We start from the raw sequence: 19,317 nt of genomic DNA, 5'->3' as shown, positions 1-19,317 counted from the left end.
AGTTGCAAAATGGAATGATGCGAAAGTGAAGCTATATTAAACCATGCCACAAACTTGCTGTTCTTTATTTTTCCTTTTCCAAGTTCTATAAGCAAGTGAGCTGGTATTAACGACATCAGAGTCCTTGCTTAAAAGCTTCTCCAAAGCAAAGCTGAAGTGCAGCCGCTAGTGGCACTTTACAGAGTCACAGAGTTTCTGAGGCTGGCAGTGATGTCTGCATCCATCAGACCTGGCCCAACACTCAGAGCTGGATTCTCAGGCCCACATCCGGGCAGAATTTGGGGATCCCCAAGAAGGAGATGCCGCAGTTTCTAGGCAGTCCGTGCTCTGTCACCTGTGCAGCATGGAAGTGCTTCCTCTCGTTTTCCAGTTCATGTCTGTTGCCCCATTCTGGTGATGGGCACCACCAGATGGTCATCTATCTCAGTATATAAAGAATGATCAAAACATGAGAAAATTTTCCTGAGTGAACCTGTACCGAAGATGAGCTGTTACACTGCTGTTCTGTCTGTTTTACAAATACTACTTTTACCTCGTGGGCTACAAAGGTAGTGAAGTGTGCATTCTGTTTACTCAGCGCTGGGTTCTGCAAGACCATTAACTGCTCCAGTACAAGTACAGAAGTCAGCTGAATTTAAGACTTCCTTAAAAACTGTGTTGTCTTCTGAGTGCTTGTTGCTGAGGGACAGTAGGGATCAGATGCAGCATTGTCACAGCTCACACCTTCCATTGAAAGCAGGTTTGCTGTAGTAAGCGGCTTCTTTTCATAGGTTGCTATTGAAAAATAAACCTGCAAGGGCATGAAAGCCGATGAGTCATTTCACTTTAATTCTGCTTCTGCTTAGGACAACCAGAGAACTGAATGAAAGCCTAGTAGTCCCAAAATGAGGTTGCTGTGAACTCAAATACTACAGGAAACTCATTGGTACTCAAATCACCTCAGACTGTCATTGGCACTCAGTCTGGGGCATGGAAGGAGATGAAATGTAGTGATTTTTTTTTTTTTTTTTCTTTTAGGATGTCATTGAAATTATCCTAAGGTTTCAATATTAAAAAAAAGTCTATTCAAATAAACATAGCAGACTTAATCCTACTGTCTTGGTTCTGTGATAGCTACAAAAATCCATTACATGCAGTTGCATGAGGGGAGAGAGAGCTTATGAAGACAGCATCTTCTTCATTCTAATGTTATGACACGTTGACTAACCTTTCAAAGAAGGGTGAAAGTCACATTTCAGTTTGATCATGGCTGGTTTTGCAGAGCTCTTCATGGATCATGGTTTCTGACTCAGAGAAAACATCTCTTTCAAAGCTTACTTTTTTCAGCCCTGTTATTGAAGAGTCCCTTCTTACAGAAGGGCATAGTTTGAATTCATCTCAACTCTGCTGAACTGTCATGGGAAATGTGGGTCAGAACCCTTCTGTCCTATTATGTATGTACTGGCTGTAGCATTAAAGAATTTTAACAGTCATGAGGTAGATGCAGTGTGTTCCTAACTCTGCAGAGTTACCATAGTGCAACCAGAGAGGAGATAATAATAAAATCCTGTAATCGTGCCTTAAGTATGATACAGGCTAGCCAGAAGCCTTGCAAGTAGAGGAGATTAAGGTTTTACACAAACTATTTTCAGTCTCTGAAGATATTCCAGAAAGACCAAGGAAGTTTCAAGTAATCCTTTTTTTCGTCTCTCTGCAATTTTGAAGCATTAAAAATGCAGGAGAAAATGTCTGAGTTAAACATTAAATTGGTGAAAATATTTATAATTTATTGTAATAACGTTAGTGAAAATACTTGTCAGGCATTATGGTAACTTTTCTTATTAATCATAGCACTTACGAAAAGAAAAATGTTCTGTGTAAGGCCGATAATCTTTGTGACATTTTCTTTCATAGTTTAGCTTTAATTTTCTAACCTTGAACCATTTAGCTTTGACCATTTGTAAGTCATGTCTTTGCATGCAAAGGTCTCAGGTGAATGACCCAGAAACCAGGGAGTGCAGTCTCAGCAGGGGCGTGCGTGCCTAGGAGAGATACTTAGCAAAGCACCAAGAAAATGCTTTCTTTCATTTGTGGCTGTCCATCTCCTCTTGTAGTTCCCTAAGGTTGGGACCTTACTCACTGTTTAACTTCTGCATTAAATTAAATTGAGACATTAGCCTCCCTCCTTCAACAACTGAACGTTGAGCTCTGCTGTGGATCTTTAGAACTGATTAAAGCAGATCCTCTGAAAGAAACAGTCTATTAAAGTGCATATACAGAGGAGTTCTTTGAAGTGCATTTCTAGTTTTACGTTTGGATTAAACTATTAAACTTACTGTTAATAAATTAATATACCTTAAGTTCTTGTATTGCTATCCATCTTCAGAGTATCTGAGCATATAGTCTTTAGCTGGCACTTATGTCTTCCTATCAAATTTCCTGTTTAAAAAAAAGTATAGAATTTGTATTCCGATACTAAGGATTTTGTTCTCTTTTAGGATCGAAATAGAATGTATGACAGTCTGAATATGCACTCTTTGGAAAACTCCCTTATTGACATTATGAGAGCAGAGCATGATCCACTTAAAGGTATGTTATTATGCTAAATAAAGAAAAAAGGGTCATCCATTCTGAGGATTTGAATTAACACTGCTTGCTAATTTAGTTTCTAGTTTCGTGTTAAAATATGAATTATTTTCTCAAGTTAAATAGAAGGTCAGTCTCAATCTGCATTTTCCTGAAAATACGGATTTACAGATGTTTAAAAATTTAAACTTAAGCTTTAGTGTCTTCACAGGCATTATTTCCTTCCCTCTCCAACTTTTTTCCTCTCCCCAAAAAATTCATAGCTAGGTTTATCTGAAATTAACTTATTTGCTGCAAGGGTTCTACCTCAGTTTGTAAAGACACACTGATGTGCTGCAGCACGCCAAAAGGAGGTGGGAGGAGAATCAAAACATTATCAGCGAATCTTCCCTATTCTTTGTGGTGGAAGCCGATATAAAATGATGTCAATTTCAGAGCCCATGAAAGATGATAATGCATGGAGTTGTCTGGTTTCTGTTAGTTCTAAGAGGTCCAGAAGTACACTTTACTTTAGAACGTGTGTTCCTCTTACTCTTCTGGTCTCTGCCGAAATAGTGAATATGTGTGACCTTCAATTTTAACTTCTCTGTTCATTGTACAGTAACTCATTGTATTAAGTTGTTGTTCTATACTTATTTTCACAAGGGGTTTATCACTGAACTGTAGGGCTCAAACAGCTTTATTTGGATTTATCAAATACTACTTTATTTGTGGTGCTGTAACTAGACTGACACAGTCTAACTTTAAAACTATCTTCAGACTTCAGAATTGCAATGCCAAATTCTGTCTCAGTATTGGAGCAATTAAAAAAAAAAAAACAACCTCTATTCATGCAGTTATTTATCCCCATCCATACTTCAATTCTAGAGGTCCCTAAGCTTAATATATATTGAAGTTACACATAAAAGTGTGCGTTATTGTAATGCGGAAGACAGAGTCTATTCATCGTTTAGTAAGATCTGTATTCAGTGGGAAGATCTGTAGTACAGCCTGTAACAGTTGAAGATTTATAGAGTAAAGCCAAAAGGTTTTGTGTTGCATTTTTTCTTTCCAAACTAAAAATCTCTGCTAAGCATCAGTAAGTACGTAGCGTTTGGTTAGCTGCTTAATTTTCCTCCGTTAGACTGGAAGCTGAATTTAAATTTTCTTAGTTGTTCTTAAATCTGACTTCCTGTTTCATGATACTTACAGAGAAAAAATTCCATTTTAACGATTTTATCATTACATTCTACCAATAAGTTCAGTTTCTGTCCAGTCTGCATCTTTATTACATTACAAAGTAACTCGAAGAGGTTGAAACCTGTGAATGTTAACCCTGTGGTAACTGCTGTGCACTAAAAGCACATGCATGCCATCACAGACAAGGTAACAAATTCACTACACTCAGGACCAATATTTTTTTGTTATCTGATTATCTGAACCCAAGTCTACCATCAGGATCATTACTAGAATTAGAGGATGTGTATCCTCTATTATAACATACCAGTGACATCTCTCACGTGCCTGAAAGCCAACCTGTTTCTTCACTTCTGTGCGCACTGATGGGACAAATGGAAGTGGTTGCTTTGTGCCCCCACCAGTTCTCTCTTGTTTTCATTTTGGTTTTTTATAATGTAGAAGAGTTCTCAGAGGCACACTAAACACATAAAAGCCCTATTTTTATTCTTCTCATCATATTTCATTATGATATGCTATGTGAAAACTGTATCTTTCCAGTAATATTTTTTTAGTGAGAATGAGGCAAGACAAAGCTTTTAAGATGAAGTGAAATATGTCCATATATAGACATTTTTGAAAAACTCAGTGAAAGTTCCATAGTTATTCTGAGCTTTCTAGGGACAGACACGAGTGTATGGTTTCAGTCTACAGTTGACAGACTTATTTTTCTTTTAACAGTTTTACCATCGTACCCTTCCAGTGAAAATTCTGCTAAGTTTTCTGTTTGAACTAAAACAGATGGAAGCCATAGATAGTGATGAATTCAAAGGAAATTCTTTTCTTCTTTTTTGTTTGAGTGCCAGAGAACAATGCACACACCAGCTGAATTTTAATGGAGTAATCGTGTGCTATTATTTAAATAGATTGACGAAGATGCATTTTTTTTCCTTTGGAAGTTATTATTTTAATTAAAATCGTTACATTATTAGCAGTGAGACAGGGGAAATATTCCTTATTGATTTTACTGACTGGCAGCGGGAGGCAGAAAACAATCCAAGAATAGCTTCTCAGTCATTCTCTATCCCTCTAATGTTTAGTCACCATTAGTTGGCATTTCTGTAACTTCCTAGCAACTGTTAACTTTTTTTTTTTTACAAACCACAAAACACTGATTTTGTTATTTCAGTCCCTGTGGCATTTCTTTTCACTACAGCAAATCTGACATTTAAATAAGAGCCCACCATGTCTGCTTGCATAATGCACAGGATTGAAAATTTTATTATTTTTTATTCTTACTAATACGTAGCGTACTTTGTTGTAAGTAAAGAATATTTTTATATCTAGAGAATATTTTTATGACACGTTTTTCAGCAATCTAAGCACACTGAAACAATGCATCTTTTATATCTGACCACAGCAGTAAAATGAAAGTCCCTGGAATTTTAAGCACGTGTTTCAGATTTAGCTGCTTACAATATCTGGAGTATGACTAAGCATCTTGTCTCAGATTTTGCACAATGCAGAACAGACACAGTGCATACTACCAGCTCACAGCCCCAAGTTTTGCATTTGAAGATTCATTTTAGAAGAAAGTCAGATTTCACAGTTCTTGCTTTTCATGAACTTGAAAAACCTTTCTTTCAAATATGATTCACTAAAAGCTAACCTTATGCCTGCCAAAGGTTGTTCACAGATGTGTGGTTTCAGCTTCACGTAGATGAAGCTTAGTCTAACTACAGACACAACCAAAGTAAAGGATTTTTGGAATTCGGTAAGACATTTCAGGGTAGTCTAGGAGGGAAGAAGTGCTTGAATTCACTAATTGTTGCAGCAAAGATATTGATCCTATTAAAACTAATCTTCCCAAGTTGTTTTCTCAAAATGCGCTTTATAAAATGATTGTTGATGACCCATTCCAATCATTAGAACGTAAACCAAAGTAAATAAAGGCTAAATTAATGCCTTTTTACACCTTTGTTCCTAAATGTCCTTTTTATTCTTTTATTAACCCTTAGAAGGGTGGAAGTTAGCCTAAAATACCAGAATATCGTTAGAAGAAAGCTAGAACTCTTCTGTACTTGTATTTTTTTCAACCTCCCCCCAAACGTGAGTCTTTCCTGATATAGCAAACTTTTATTCAGAAACAGAAAAGCCCAAATTTTTGGTCTAAAACAAATTATGGAAAAAATGTAAAAGAATTAGTTATATTTTTCATGGAATATGTATCCAAATTGTGAAGCAGGTGATTTTATGGAAATTATTATCTACTGTTTAAGCACTTTTCTATTGAAGGTAATGGTGATTTCAGTGCATTATAAAAGCTTCTCTTTAGTAAGGCAGGAGTACTGATAATTTACTCCATTTACAGTTGTTTTTTTCTGACCAGCTCTCTTCCAGCTCTACAAGCTGGATACAAGAGAGTACAGAACTTCAATTAGTCATGCTAATAGGAGTAACAAGAACGAATATGAAGTTTGTTTATAGGAAAGAGGAGTTGAAGTTTTCTTCATGCTTTTATGGTGAGGGGAAGAGGAAAAAAAGAGATTTTGGAGGGAACTGAAATAATACCGTCTTATATAGCTAGTAATAAAAATAATAATAAAAGACTAATTGACTTGTGGAAAATAACTTGATGCACTTACGTTGCTTTTTCCTATTTTTATTTTCCCATTCAATTAATTTAGTGAAGCTTTTCAGCTGTTCTGTGTGTGCTGCTTTTGAAAGCAACCTGCTGGAAGGCGCCCAGTGAGGAATAAAGAAAAGGCAGCAGTGACTGAGCAGCGCAGTAGAGAACATTTTCTTTGGATCTGACAGCTCTTGTTTTCAAATAATTTTGTTTCATATTTTATATTAGGAAGCAGTAAGACTTAAAGTTATGCAGTTCTATCCTGGGGTAATTCAAATCATACACCAAAAAGGATTTCTGAGGCAGAATGAAAAGCTGAGACGGGGAAATTTCTCGTTTTGTCCTATAGGAGGTTTTGAAATCATACATTCAGAATATTTTCTGTAGGTTTCTTTCTACAGAAAGAAGGGGGGGGAATCCTCCTGTTTAAGTCTGATAGATTCATTTGCCTAAACACATGGACTGTCACAGACAGCACATTTGGCCTCATTCAAGCTTACATAATTCTTACACAAGCATGTGAAAGTGTAGTAGCTAGGCTTTCTGTAACTAGGTGTTGTCCAAACATGGCTTTGTGCTGTTGTCTTATCTACGCCGATACAAAAAGGGAGCTTTCTGAAACTGCTGAAACTCAGCCATTCCCTGTCTGCTAAAGTAGTGTGGGAGAAGCTTAACATGGAAGATTTTTCTCTTCTAATCAAGATGTATGCTGAAAAAAAGAAAGTGGGGAAGGAATTTGTGATTCTTATCTCTTCATTCAATCATTTGAGACTAGGGGGAAAAAAGGGGAGGGATGCAGACAATGAAACATCAATCTTGTGAAGCTGTGAGCCAGCAGTGTTTCAAGTGGTCACTGTAAATTTAGGTCTAACCCAAATGTTTTAATATTTGGGAAGTCCTGCAGAAAGTGTGCATTTCCAATAGTAGATATGAATTTGTCTTAAAATGAACAGTAAGAGCGAATTTGTCTTAAAATGAACAGTAAGAGCAACTGTATCTGGATGCTCAGAAGCCTGGAGAAAAAACATCGTATTAGTAACATGTGCTTACAGACATGTAACTAAAATCATATTTGTTACTCTTCCCTTGTCATTTTTATTATCAAGACTTTGGATGCAGTAGATAAGTTGGCCTGCTAAAACTAATTTGCAAGCTTGTTTTTTTCCCCTCCTTATGGAAGAAAATGTTGTGAGATATACGTACCGACCAGTTACATTAACATTACTGGTGTAGATGTGGAAGAGGGGATTGAATTTAATAGCACATCAATTACACAAGAAAAGTAAAAAATACCTGCTTCTCCTCGCCAGTACTATTCTGAATTTAACTGTGGTACAGGAGAATAATTAGTGGAGATGTGCTGAAGTTCCTAGACTCAGGCTTTCATAGAGAAACTTTCTACAATATGACAATTTGTGATAGAGTACTATAATACTAGCCATTGTATTTTTTTCAAGTGGCAGTATGGTACTAATTGTGGGGGCTGTAGAGCTCTGTTCTGTAGGCAGTCAGGGAAGTGATTTTCATTTCTCAGGAAATACATCTATTATTTATTAGTAGATAATTCTGTTGCTAATTTGTAGTTGTTATTTTAAACTATTGTAGCATCTTTCTATCTAATTGAAATCATTTTTAAGCAAGTAGAAACCACTGGAATAACTAGAATAAGCATCGAATGGTCATACAGTTCATGTTTACTGACATTGAGGTAAGAAGGGAATAGATGGGATTTGTGGTGAGGGCAATTTAAAAGCATTAAACAGCATTCAGTGGAAAGAGATGAGTAGGAACTAAAACGTGATAGCTAAGTAAATTGATGATCCCTTGTTCCCCATTTTATGTATTGATATTTTACATGAGATTTAATACTGTATGCATCCATTCTACACTATTCTAAAACAGATTGGAGTTGTCTGAACTCTGTATGAGACTGATATCTCACCCAATTCCACATGGGAAACTTTCTGAGTTTATTCATACCATTAAACTCAGTTGAACTCCCTAAAACACTGCGTTTTACTTCCTCTGATTAGGCTGAGGCAGAAGAACTGAAGTTAACATAACAAACAGCAGTGGTTATGTTTTGAAAAAGTGAGAAAACCTTAAAAATATTCTCAAGATTGTAAAACCCAAGTACTACACAAAGGTAATAAAATGCAGATATTAGGTTCACCAGAATGACATATCTATATTTAAATCACAAAATGCGATTTCATTGAAATAACTACTTGACTAAGACTCAAAACAAATATCAGTACAGCAGTACTTGTGCAAAATGTGCTACTTATTTTCCTCTTCTAATGTTCAAATTATTATCTGAGTTAGCAAATACATCTTCAGAACAGCAAGATGTGGTTTCTTTGTGTTTGATTCATAAGCTTGACACGAGAGTAGTGGGCCCAGTAGATTCAAACAGAGCACTCCGTAGTGCAGCTCTGCCCATTGCTTCTTGAGAAGCATTTTATTATTTCAGCTTTCTCAGTTTGGCACTTCATGTTACAGGTGCAGTTTATTTAAGGAGTTAGAGGGGAAAAAAGTGTAAGGAATGCAAAAGTGGAGTGGTAAACCTAGAATGAACCTTCGAAAACAGCTTTCCCCTGTAGATATTGGTATTGGTGGGGTTCTCTCTCATGATAGGCCTTAAATCTTACCTGTTTTTCTGTTGTGATTAGGGTATGTATCCTTTATCTCCTTCACTAAATGAGAAAATAAAAAGCTATTTATATAAAGAACAAAGAGAATGTCAGTGGAGACTCAAGCAGATTCAACAAGAGATGATCATTTCTCATAATTGTTGTTCTACATCAAGAAACCACTCACAGTGTTTGTTGCAAATACTTCTACATATAAAGAGGCTGGAAATTCTTGCTAAGCTCAACTAAGAAGAAAAGCAAGGTGACTTCTTAAAAACCAGGCTGAGCAAACCAGTGGCAGCTCCTAGCTTGCAATTTAAGGAAGCGTTTTTCTCTCTGCATTTCTTGTTAACACCAGCATGCATTTCTAGAGGCATGGAATATTTACTTTTCCAGAAACATTAGTGATTATTTTTAATATCTTGCCTAAGCCTGTTAAAAGTTCAGTAGAAGTTAGAGAAGGCAGTAGAGCTCTTCCAGATGGCATTCACCTATACTTTCCAGATTGTAAAACAAATAGGCTGAGATCTTACCTATCTTCAACTGCTCCATTAATGTACATTCTAATATTAATGGAATCTATTGGAAGAGAGTAACTGTATAATTTTGGGGGTTTTAATCTTGATGTTTTGAGTGGAAAAGTTCATAATTATCACTACTTTTGCTATATATTTTTGGATATAAAATTCTCGTGTTTGTTTTTTAAGGGGGAAAAAACAAAATTTAAGCACGATTACTTAATTTTTTCTGCAAAAGGATTATTTATTTAATCCCCAAGTGTCCTTTTGGACTCCAAATACTATTTCAAGAAATTGCCAGTAGAGGGAAAAATGAAATGTATGATTTGGATTGTTAGACAAGTTTAACACAGAGATTACTGCTTTGATTTTCATTCTCCTTTTTTTGCAATGTTTCTTTTCAGAAAACATTAGCCTTATTAAAGTATGATTATCTACAGCATCCTACTAATATTTGCAAGCCATCTCCATATATATTCCCCTTTAAATCTGTCTCAGTTCTAAACATGCATTGCATACAGCCTGCATTCTGTTTGTCTCAACAAACGTTCTAGTTTACTCAAAAAGATTAAATATATGTATATATATATATATATAGGGATTATATACAAGCAAGTATGTTTTCATAGGGAAATACAGGGTTGGTTTTTTTTGCGTTTAAAAGCACACTTCTAAACACAGCAGCTATTGTAAATTTCTCTCTAGGTCAGTGTGCAGTACTGGTATGTTTGCAGCTTCCTGTATACAGAAAAAGTCGTCTTTAATAAAAAGGAATTGGTAGCAAAGAGACACTTCGACTGTGCATTTTAAGCAGACGTTTAGCTGTAGAAGTACAGCATAGTACGAATGTAGTAAAATGCAATACTTGAAAAATTCTAATGTCAGGACGTGAGGTTTTGCGTAATTTTCATTTGATTGGTGTTTGAGGGAAAAGGTGATGTATCGTATTAATTTTTTTTAATTCTGCAGGTAAGCCAGTATTCTAGTTTTGCCAGACTTACTAAAAAAACTTGCATACAGTTTTTATATGCAAAGCACCAAGATGCAATCATAAATTGGTTAATGAGTTTTTAATGCTTTAATATTAATTCATGTTGACATGTTTTTTCTTACATCGATTCATTGGAGAGGCACTAAACTGTAGAAGTGCCACTCTGTTAAGCAATGTGCATAGTACAGTTATTCACAATCAGTATGAAGGAGAAGACTAAAGCAGTCAGCACTATTTCTGGGTGTCATGAAACAAAAAGTGGCTTTATCCTATTGGAGCTGATCCCAAAGCGCACTGCAGATCTTATGACCAGAGAATTAAGGTTAAGAAGTCTGTTCTTGTCAGCTTTAACTTGGGTCAAGGGTATTGTTGGTTAATGTGCTTGGAGTTAAATATTAGCTCTTTATTTCCCTTAGGCAAACTGGAAATAGAGTTTATATTTAAATTCTAAGAAGTGATATTTCATTTCTTTGTGGTATTATCATTTTCTAGCATAATAATTAATACCTCTGCATTTGCTTTGTTTTATTCTTTGCTTTTTGTTTCTTTTAAGGTCGCTTGAGTTATCCACATCCAGGGACTGACAATCTTCTGATGTTAAATGGTAAGTGCTAATCTTATAACAGTTTCTAATTATCTCTAGCTTAGTTTAAATCTGACATGTTGGTACAAAATTATGCTATTATATTCTGTTATTGAATTACTTGCCTCTAGTCTTTAAGACTGATGGGACCGTTGCCATTTTTCAGAGCTGAATGGCAACAGCTAATCTTGCAACAGCCTTTCATTATTTCTAGCTTATTTGAAATCTGAAATACTTAAGGATGCACTATTCTTTTTTGTTCTCAAGCACATGACAATAACATTCTCCAAACCTCTGCAAAAAAACTAGCATGCTGGAATGAGAATTAGAAAAAATAAGAAGTCCAGAAATGAATCTTGTGTAGATAGCGTGAACTATATACTTTTTATTACACTTACATGGTCTAATATTTCTTTTCTTAAGTGGCTTTGTCAAATGTGTTTCTAGCTGTAAAATATGTTGCAGTTAGAGTTCACGTTCACGTTCCTCTCCCAGTAGGTCAAACTTCGTGAACATCTGCTACTCAGTGAAGGCATGAACTTTAGCCTTTGTTCAAGGCTAAAGAAGGAAGCAGAGCTTGGTAATCCATCTAAGTCAATAATAAATCAGGGATTTTGCACACAAATGTTTTCTACATTGGGAAAAATTAGAGCTATAATGCCACAAGATTCACAAGATTAGAAAAAGTTGAATCTCATGTACGCAATGCAACTACGTTTTTCTCACTTTTAATTATTGGATAATGATGGGTCTAAATGTTACCAGTAAAAAACTATTTGTGAAAAATACAAACAGAATAGGTACTTCAGGTTTGTGGTTCCGTGATGCTTTGTTTTTTTATTATTTTATTGCCTTCCCCTTCTGCACCATCATTTACACTTGTGCAAATGGATGCAAAATGGAAAATAATGATTTCCTTTTGTGACAGTGTTTATTCCATTGTGATTTTCTCCTGATTTATAATGAAGCACCAGGTGGGAAGGTACTAAACATTAATTAATCTTATGAGGAACTGAAATATTTTGAGACAAGTTAATCACATTTCTTAAAAAATGTTTAATACTTAGAATGGTGAGCTTCTCCTTTTATAGTGCAAGTGGAATTTGGAATATCTTGGAAAAAAAAAGTCTTTGCTTTTATTGGTGATACTGGAAAAATGCAAGTCTGCGGTGCCAGACTGTCCTGAAGGCCTTACTGCAGAGCTGCGCTGTGCACTGAGAAGTACTTTGGTTTGTTATTAATGCTGATGAGATTTCCACTGATGTTTGAAAGCTAGCATTCAGTATAACAGCTGTCCTTTGTAAAAGCAGCAGTACTACATACAACCTTTTAGTAAATGAGATAAAAATAACAATTTCTAAAAGACTGGTGTTGTAACACACCTGGTTTTTAGGTATGCCCTCTCAAATTTGATTCAGAGCCTTTTTGTTGGATGCCTAACCTTCCTGCAATGCATTTGGACAATCTAAGGTGCAGTCGTATATGCTGTCTGGAGCCGTGTGAGGCTGGAGCATTTAAACTGCACCTATTTACAGCTAGAAGATAGAAACACAAAGAACAGCTTCAGGGAAGCTCCAGCTGTTTCAGACTTTGTCACAACCTTTCTTTCTGTTTAGTAATTGAAGGGCTTTCTCTGTGTATGTGGTAAGGAGAATCACAATTTGAACACTTGTGAAATAAGTTGCAGACTTCATTTTTCTCTGCCGAAGTGAGTTCAAATGAATGATTTGCAGTATCCCTTTAATTGGTTCCATGGACAGAGGAAAGTGGAAAAGGAGAATTGATGATGCATAGAGACTCACATTTGAGAAAATCAATGTTGTAGTCACTGCAATAACACCTGTCCTTTGTAAAAAAAAAACAAAAATAAAAAAAAAAAGCAACAGTTTTACCATCAACCATCTTGAGATTGGATACTTTCCACCTCACTTAATGTGTACTTAATGTTTACAGTTTTCATTATTTAAATTAATGAAATGATCCGAAGGAAAGCTGATTTATGTTTTTATAAATTATATATAATTATTTATCTGTTTCAGCTCAAGCTGTTAAAAGGATTTTTTACAACTGCTCTAAAAAGTAAAGATGCTTTGGAATGGTGTTACTTGAGTATGTGTTTAATTGACAATTCAATCTTCGATTCCTTTTGTAGCAGGTGTCCAAGTGTGAGTTTTTGAGTGTTTTTCACCATTAAAGGCTACCTCCTTTATAGTTCTAATGCATTTTTAAATGGTTATTGAGGCTTATTAGTGAAATTGCAATCCTGTCCATGGCAGGGGACTAGATCTTTAGGGTTCCTTCCAACCTAAGCCTTTCTATGATTCTGTGATAATTCACTATTTGGGCATTGCATCAAGAGGCTTTCTATCACTTGAAGATGCTTAAGGCTGATGTTGCTTTTAAGAAAAATATTTTACTTCAAACAGAAGTTATTAAATTTATGAATATAAGAAATTCTGAATGAGATTCTGTACTCCGTTACGAATGCCGAACTTGAACGGCCATAATGATCTCTTTCAGCCTTAAATCTCTAAACATGTGACTTCTCAAAGAATCTAAATAGCGTTTAGGCACCCAAATCTGGTGGAATGTAATGGGAATTAGGCACCTACCTGTTACTCTGCTCTTGAAAAATTCGGCCATAATTGATGGATTTCTCTCAGTAACAAATACATATTAATGAAAAAGGCTTCATTACTTCACTTTCCCCATCTGATTGTGTGTGTCAGAACTGTGAAGTGCAAACAGCATTTTATTTTACTTGATATCATAAAGTTCATTGTTGCCTATGAAATCTTGCAAAGTTTTTGGCTAGGGAGGATATCCGTCATTACAGAGTAAAGGATACCAAGATTATGTCTGTATGACTTATTCTTTGAACAAGATCAGGAAGGAAAGGAGGAAGTATAATCTCTATTTTGTTGTTGTAAATCACATTTAACTACAAGTGACTGGCCTTCTGCAGAGGTCTCCCTCCACCTTCATTTCTCTGAACATGTATGATAATTAAGTAAATGTGTATGTTAAATACATTATATAAAACTATATAAAAACTGTATTTATAAATATAGATCTAATTAAATATATATAATGTGTATAGTTGGGCCACTTGATCTGTAAGCACATGTGTTCTGACGGGTATAATACAAACATGTACAGTATTTTAATAAATAGAGAAGAATATTTCTGACTTAATCTAGACTGAACCTAAAAGAATATCTCATTGTTCACTTCATACTAAAAGCATGGTTCATTGGGATTATTCTCAGAAACAATAACTTTTGGGAGACAGTAATATGTATGTTGAGGACATGAAAATACTGAACTTTCATGAATCTAGAAAGAATATGTTCATTGTACCATCATATTTTTAGTGAGTGGGGAAGCAGCCTGACGAAAACCTGTCAACTGTAGTAGATCCACTGTGGTCATAGTCCTAAGCTATGGATAAAAATCATAAAAAATAGCACGCTTTGCAAAGCCCTACATTTTGGTATCAGTGTTCACATTTATTGCAGTGCCTTCGGAGTGGGATTCTAGAAGGAGATCAAAGTTTTCTGCAGTCAAGTGGCAAAAAATCCATGCCCAAACTAGTTTGCAATCCAAATGGACAAAAGAGATAAGTATTAGGAGAGAAGGGGTTTGCCGTACAAGTGAAGTAAATAATGTGAAAATATCAAATACAGTTATTTTCCCATTTTCTCTGATGTCATTGTTTTGCCTAACCAAAGAACATGCAGAAGATAAACAGATACCTTTGGTGTACCGTTGTCATTTCTCTATATAAAATACTGCAGCAATTATTATTCTAAGCTGAATTGCATTGTGGTCTTTTTTTTTTTTTTAGGATTTTAATAAGCCTTCTGTGTTTATTCCTAAAATTACTGCTATTTTTAAATGTATAAAGAGAAATAATTGCAGAAGAAGAGAAAAATTACTAAAGCTTTGTGTCAGAAGATGCTTGCTAAAATGTATTTCCATATTACTCTTTGAGAGGGAATGTGCCTGTGCGCTCATTGCTGTGGATGTGATGTGCTCACATTTTCCCTCTTACTCTAGTTTTATTTGTGGAAGGGAGTGGAAAAAAAAAAAAAAGGAGTACAAGGGGTTAGATGGGGACTTGGTGACGCTACTTGTAATGCTATGTGGGAGTCTCTTTGGCCAAGAGTCAGAAAAGATTCTTATTTGCTGCAGCAGTGGCCAAGCTGTGTGTCTTGAAAGTGCCTGACTTCAGATGGTAACAAGTCTGAAGTTGGACGTTGTTTTCTCCATGCAGCATCCCCTAGTAGGAGAACTAATCAGATCCTCCATAGAAGGATATGTTGTATTTTGTGGGTGCTATTTTCGTGTGGGAAAGGAGGATTTAGGTGTTTCCATTTTGTTAGTTGAAACTGGGCTTTTTTGTTTTGGGTTACAATAGAAAAAGGGAGGATATGAAAAAACTTCAAGCAAAAGATTATTGTAATTAATAGTAGTCCTTGCAGATGAAGGAAAATAAATTCAAAAGAATATTCGGTGCAAGTTGGTTAGAAATATGCCGAATATTATGTAAGAAATATCTGTTTTAAGGGAGGAAATGCGAGAGATGCTTTCAGAATTCCATAAGCAATCCATTGAATTCCTGGTAGGAAGGGATGGAGAGAACAAAAATGTAAACTCGCTAAATGCAAATGGGAAGTATCAGCATGTAAGTGTTTAATAATGTGGAAATGGAACAGTGAATGACATTTGCGAGTCATTGAGCTCATGAGGCTGCATGAGTTTCAGTGTCTCAGAAGCAAAGTTGCATTTTAGGAGAAATCTAAGCACGAAGTCCTAGTAAAATCAAAATAGTAATGCAGGAACACAGTAATCTTCGTTCGTGAATATCACTGTAAGGTGTTTTGCAGTAATCTATTTGGATATTTAACTACGCAGTGATTAAAGTCATTTTTCTCAGATTGCGTATCTGAGAAATGGGAATTGAGAATACTTTGTAGAAGTGAAACTGAAAAATTGCACATAACTCAATAGCTTTTGTGTTAGCAATCCGTCTGTTTTTAGGTTCTTAACCTCCAGGCTGAGCAGCAGTCAGTACAGAGGCAGTAGCTATAATGCACGATCTCTTTAAGAATCTTACAAAACTCAAAAGTTAGGCAAACCTTGGATTTCCTTGCAGTCCGTCAGAAATTGCTGCATCGCCTTTGTGTAGTGTTTTTGGTACAATGCTGTTTCTTGTGACTTGTGCCCTGATTTTGTTTGCCACCACAAGGAGTCTTTTGTTTCAAACAAAACCTTGCGGTTAATTTTCTGCTAGGTCCTTTCATGAAAAAGGAAGGTCATAGCATTTGCATTGTCACTGAAAGGACTGTACAAACTGTTCCATGGACCAGGATGTTTCTGTGATTAATGCAATGCTTGCTACATGATTTTTAAAGCAATATATTCCTTTTTACAGTTTCAATACCCTATGTGTTATTTAGACACTTGTATAAGATACAAATAGCATTCGTGGAGATTAACTATAGGTGTACCATGTTTTATATTTTCGTAATTAATGTGAAGTTCAGATCAAGTATAAAGGCACACTGAATACTTAACATTTGTGCAACATTGCTGTATTTTAAACTATAATTCTCGTAGCTCGTTCTGACATCAATTTGGTAGTGAAACAGAATTATATTTAAGTGAGTCTTTAATTTATTGCAGTCTTTTCTGCAGTTACTAATGGCAAATCGCAATGCAGATTTTTATTTTTTGCTCACCCACATAGTTTTTTGTATGATAAATATTTTAATATGTGGGCATAACAGAGTTGTTTGACGTTTGACAATTTGTCCTTTGTTTACATGCAGCAAGGAGTTATGGGCGAAGACGAGGTAACTCACTTCTGTTTGTTACAGTACAATTAATTCTGACGGAGCTGTTACTGATCCTTGCGGTTAATTAATCCAGATGTTTTATTATAAATGCTTGTCTGCATGTTTCCTTAATGTGGGGAAATTGGCGGGTGTGAGGGAAGGAGGGATGGACTGTTTGGATCGTTGATCTCTTCTTAAATTTTGAATTACAAATCCCTTAATCAGTTAAAACACTGTAGCTCTAATCATAATTTTGTTCATGCTAATGGTAACTGCTTGCAGTTTTTGCCTCCTTTAAAAGTATATGGTTTGCTAATTGTCCTAACTTGTCTTCATTTGCTTTTGTGTAAGTGATTGTGTAGAGTAAATCTTGAAAACATTTCATAAGCTTGGTAAGAAATCTAACAGACAATCCTTTGGAAACAGTAAATAGATAGTAGTATAAATCAGCATATGTGTACTGACTGTAGAAAAACAGTACTGATTCAACTATATGAGAATGTAACCTGTGGTTGTTATGAAAACGTGCAGCAAAAGCACCAAGATTTTCGATAACTTTCAGTCTTCACAATATACACCGAATTTATCTGTCTTGATCTCTGTGTTCATACCAAGTTGGTTTTTAGCCCCATTTTAAAAAGGAGTGATGTCAACCATGATCGATGCCTGTAATAGCACCATAGTGTTCTGACAATTTGTGTCAGATTCCATATAATTATTTTCACTGCCATAGAACAAAAATAAACAAGCATTTAAAGGGCTTATCCTTCTAGTTCAGAGTCCTTGGGAGAGATTTGAAAGCCTAGGAAATTACTTTTTACTGTCGTTAGATGAGAGGCATTTAAAAGTGAAAAGAAGGAAGAAATAAATATTTGGAATCAAATAGTGCATCTGAATGTGTTAATGCGTTGTCCTCACTGTCATCCTAGCTCTCTGAGGAGCTACACTGCTTTTGGGAAACCTTTCCCCACGTTAAACTGATCTCACTGATACCGCTTCAAAAACGCTTTCTCATGGTTTAATTTGTAATGGGAACCAGGCCTTAGATTCTCCTTGTCATGAGATTTTAACTCCGGTCTGTGAAAAGAATAAATCCCTCTGGTGATTATTGTTTAGTAGGGATTTTTCTTCCTAAGTACTTGGTATACTCTAAGTCAGAAATGGAGTTATCTAAAATAATTTCAGAGAAAAATGAAAACGTAACTTTTGTCATCTGAAGAGATACTGATTACATGTGTGTGTGGTTTTTGTTTGCTTGTTTCAGGAAAAAAAAAACTTAAATGCTTCTCTGGCAGCAGTCTAACCAGCACTTATTAAATTAGAGTCGGCATATTTTTAAATCATTTAAATATTGTAGTCCTCTTTCCTTGATTGGTAACCAAATATTACCATTCCTTCATAGACATAAGACCTGATCGTTCCTATTAGTCTTCATAACTGAAACTCACATCCATTACACAGCTGCTGCAGTCTTTTCTGTTCTGGGGTTGTCATAGCATGATCCTGCTCTTTTTCTGTCTAAATAGGTCATTTACAAGAAGAGTCTTCCTAGCTGCTTCTTCCAGCTGTGTTTGTCCATTGCTTTCTGACTTTTCTGCCCCATCAACACAAGCTCCTTGCTTCCATTTCTAAAAGCTCTCTGCTGCTCCTGTCATCTGTGTTCTAAATGAGTGCATCCTTATGGTAGCAAATGAGGATGCCATCACTTGCTTTCCGCGAGTCATATTTTCACATACATCACCATTTTTAGAATGACGGAGCCTGCTATGACTTACTGTGTTTGCTGCATTCCACTCTATCAGATTGCTACTTCAGGCATAAACATGAAATGCCGCCTCAGGGACTTTGTAGTTACTGTTCTTTATTACTCAGTACTGTCCAGCGATCCTGCTTCTGTTTGATGATCCTCTTAACAATTATGTTTAGTTGATTTCTAGCACATTTGTATTTCACATTTGTATTTCAGTGTTTCTGATGTACTGTATTTTTATAGTGGATTCAGATATCAACGTAGGGCCACGAGGCTTTACAGCAGAATTTCTGCAGGTGTTCCTAAGGGGCTTTTATGAGACGGGGTAAAAGTTAGACTGCAGCATAGATTGCAGCTAAGTTACTGCAGACTCAGCTATCACAAACCTACTGCTTCTGATTTGCAGTGGGCGAACTAGGAAGAAGTTGGTCAGTTGAGGTGGAAAATGAACTTGCTTCCCAAAAATATGCTAGGTTGTTTTTTAGGTTGCTCTTTTTCTGTTTTTGGAAAGCAGCTGAATTCCAAAATGACTTAGTAATAAATAGTAATAGATTAAAAAGTGAGAAAGAAACAGAAGAATTGCATGTCAGAATAAATGCTGATGTTGGCGTATTTATTTTGCCTTGCTAAAGTGTTTTTTTTGCTTTTTTTTT

The 19,317-nt window shown here is 35.7% G+C and overlaps 1 protein-coding gene across 1 annotated transcript in view; it reads left to right on the top strand.

Moving 5' to 3' along the window:
- Positions 1–19,317, top strand: part of CPEB2 (cytoplasmic polyadenylation element binding protein 2) — a 47,721-nt gene that overhangs the window by 10,213 nt on the left and 18,191 nt on the right. Inside the window, 3 exon segments of the mRNA XM_010710383.3 lie at positions 2,478–2,568; positions 11,045–11,095; positions 16,909–16,932. Coding sequence (XP_010708685.2) covers positions 2,478–2,568; positions 11,045–11,095; positions 16,909–16,932 — 166 coding nt within the window.

Source organism: Meleagris gallopavo, chromosome 4 (assembly GCF_000146605.3).
Source record: "Meleagris gallopavo isolate NT-WF06-2002-E0010 breed Aviagen turkey brand Nicholas breeding stock chromosome 4, Turkey_5.1, whole genome shotgun sequence".
Classification (NCBI taxonomy): domain Eukaryota; kingdom Metazoa; phylum Chordata; class Aves; order Galliformes; family Phasianidae; genus Meleagris; species Meleagris gallopavo.
Note: the sequence above shows the minus strand (reverse complement) of the source record. Positions and strands in the feature narration are given on the sequence as shown.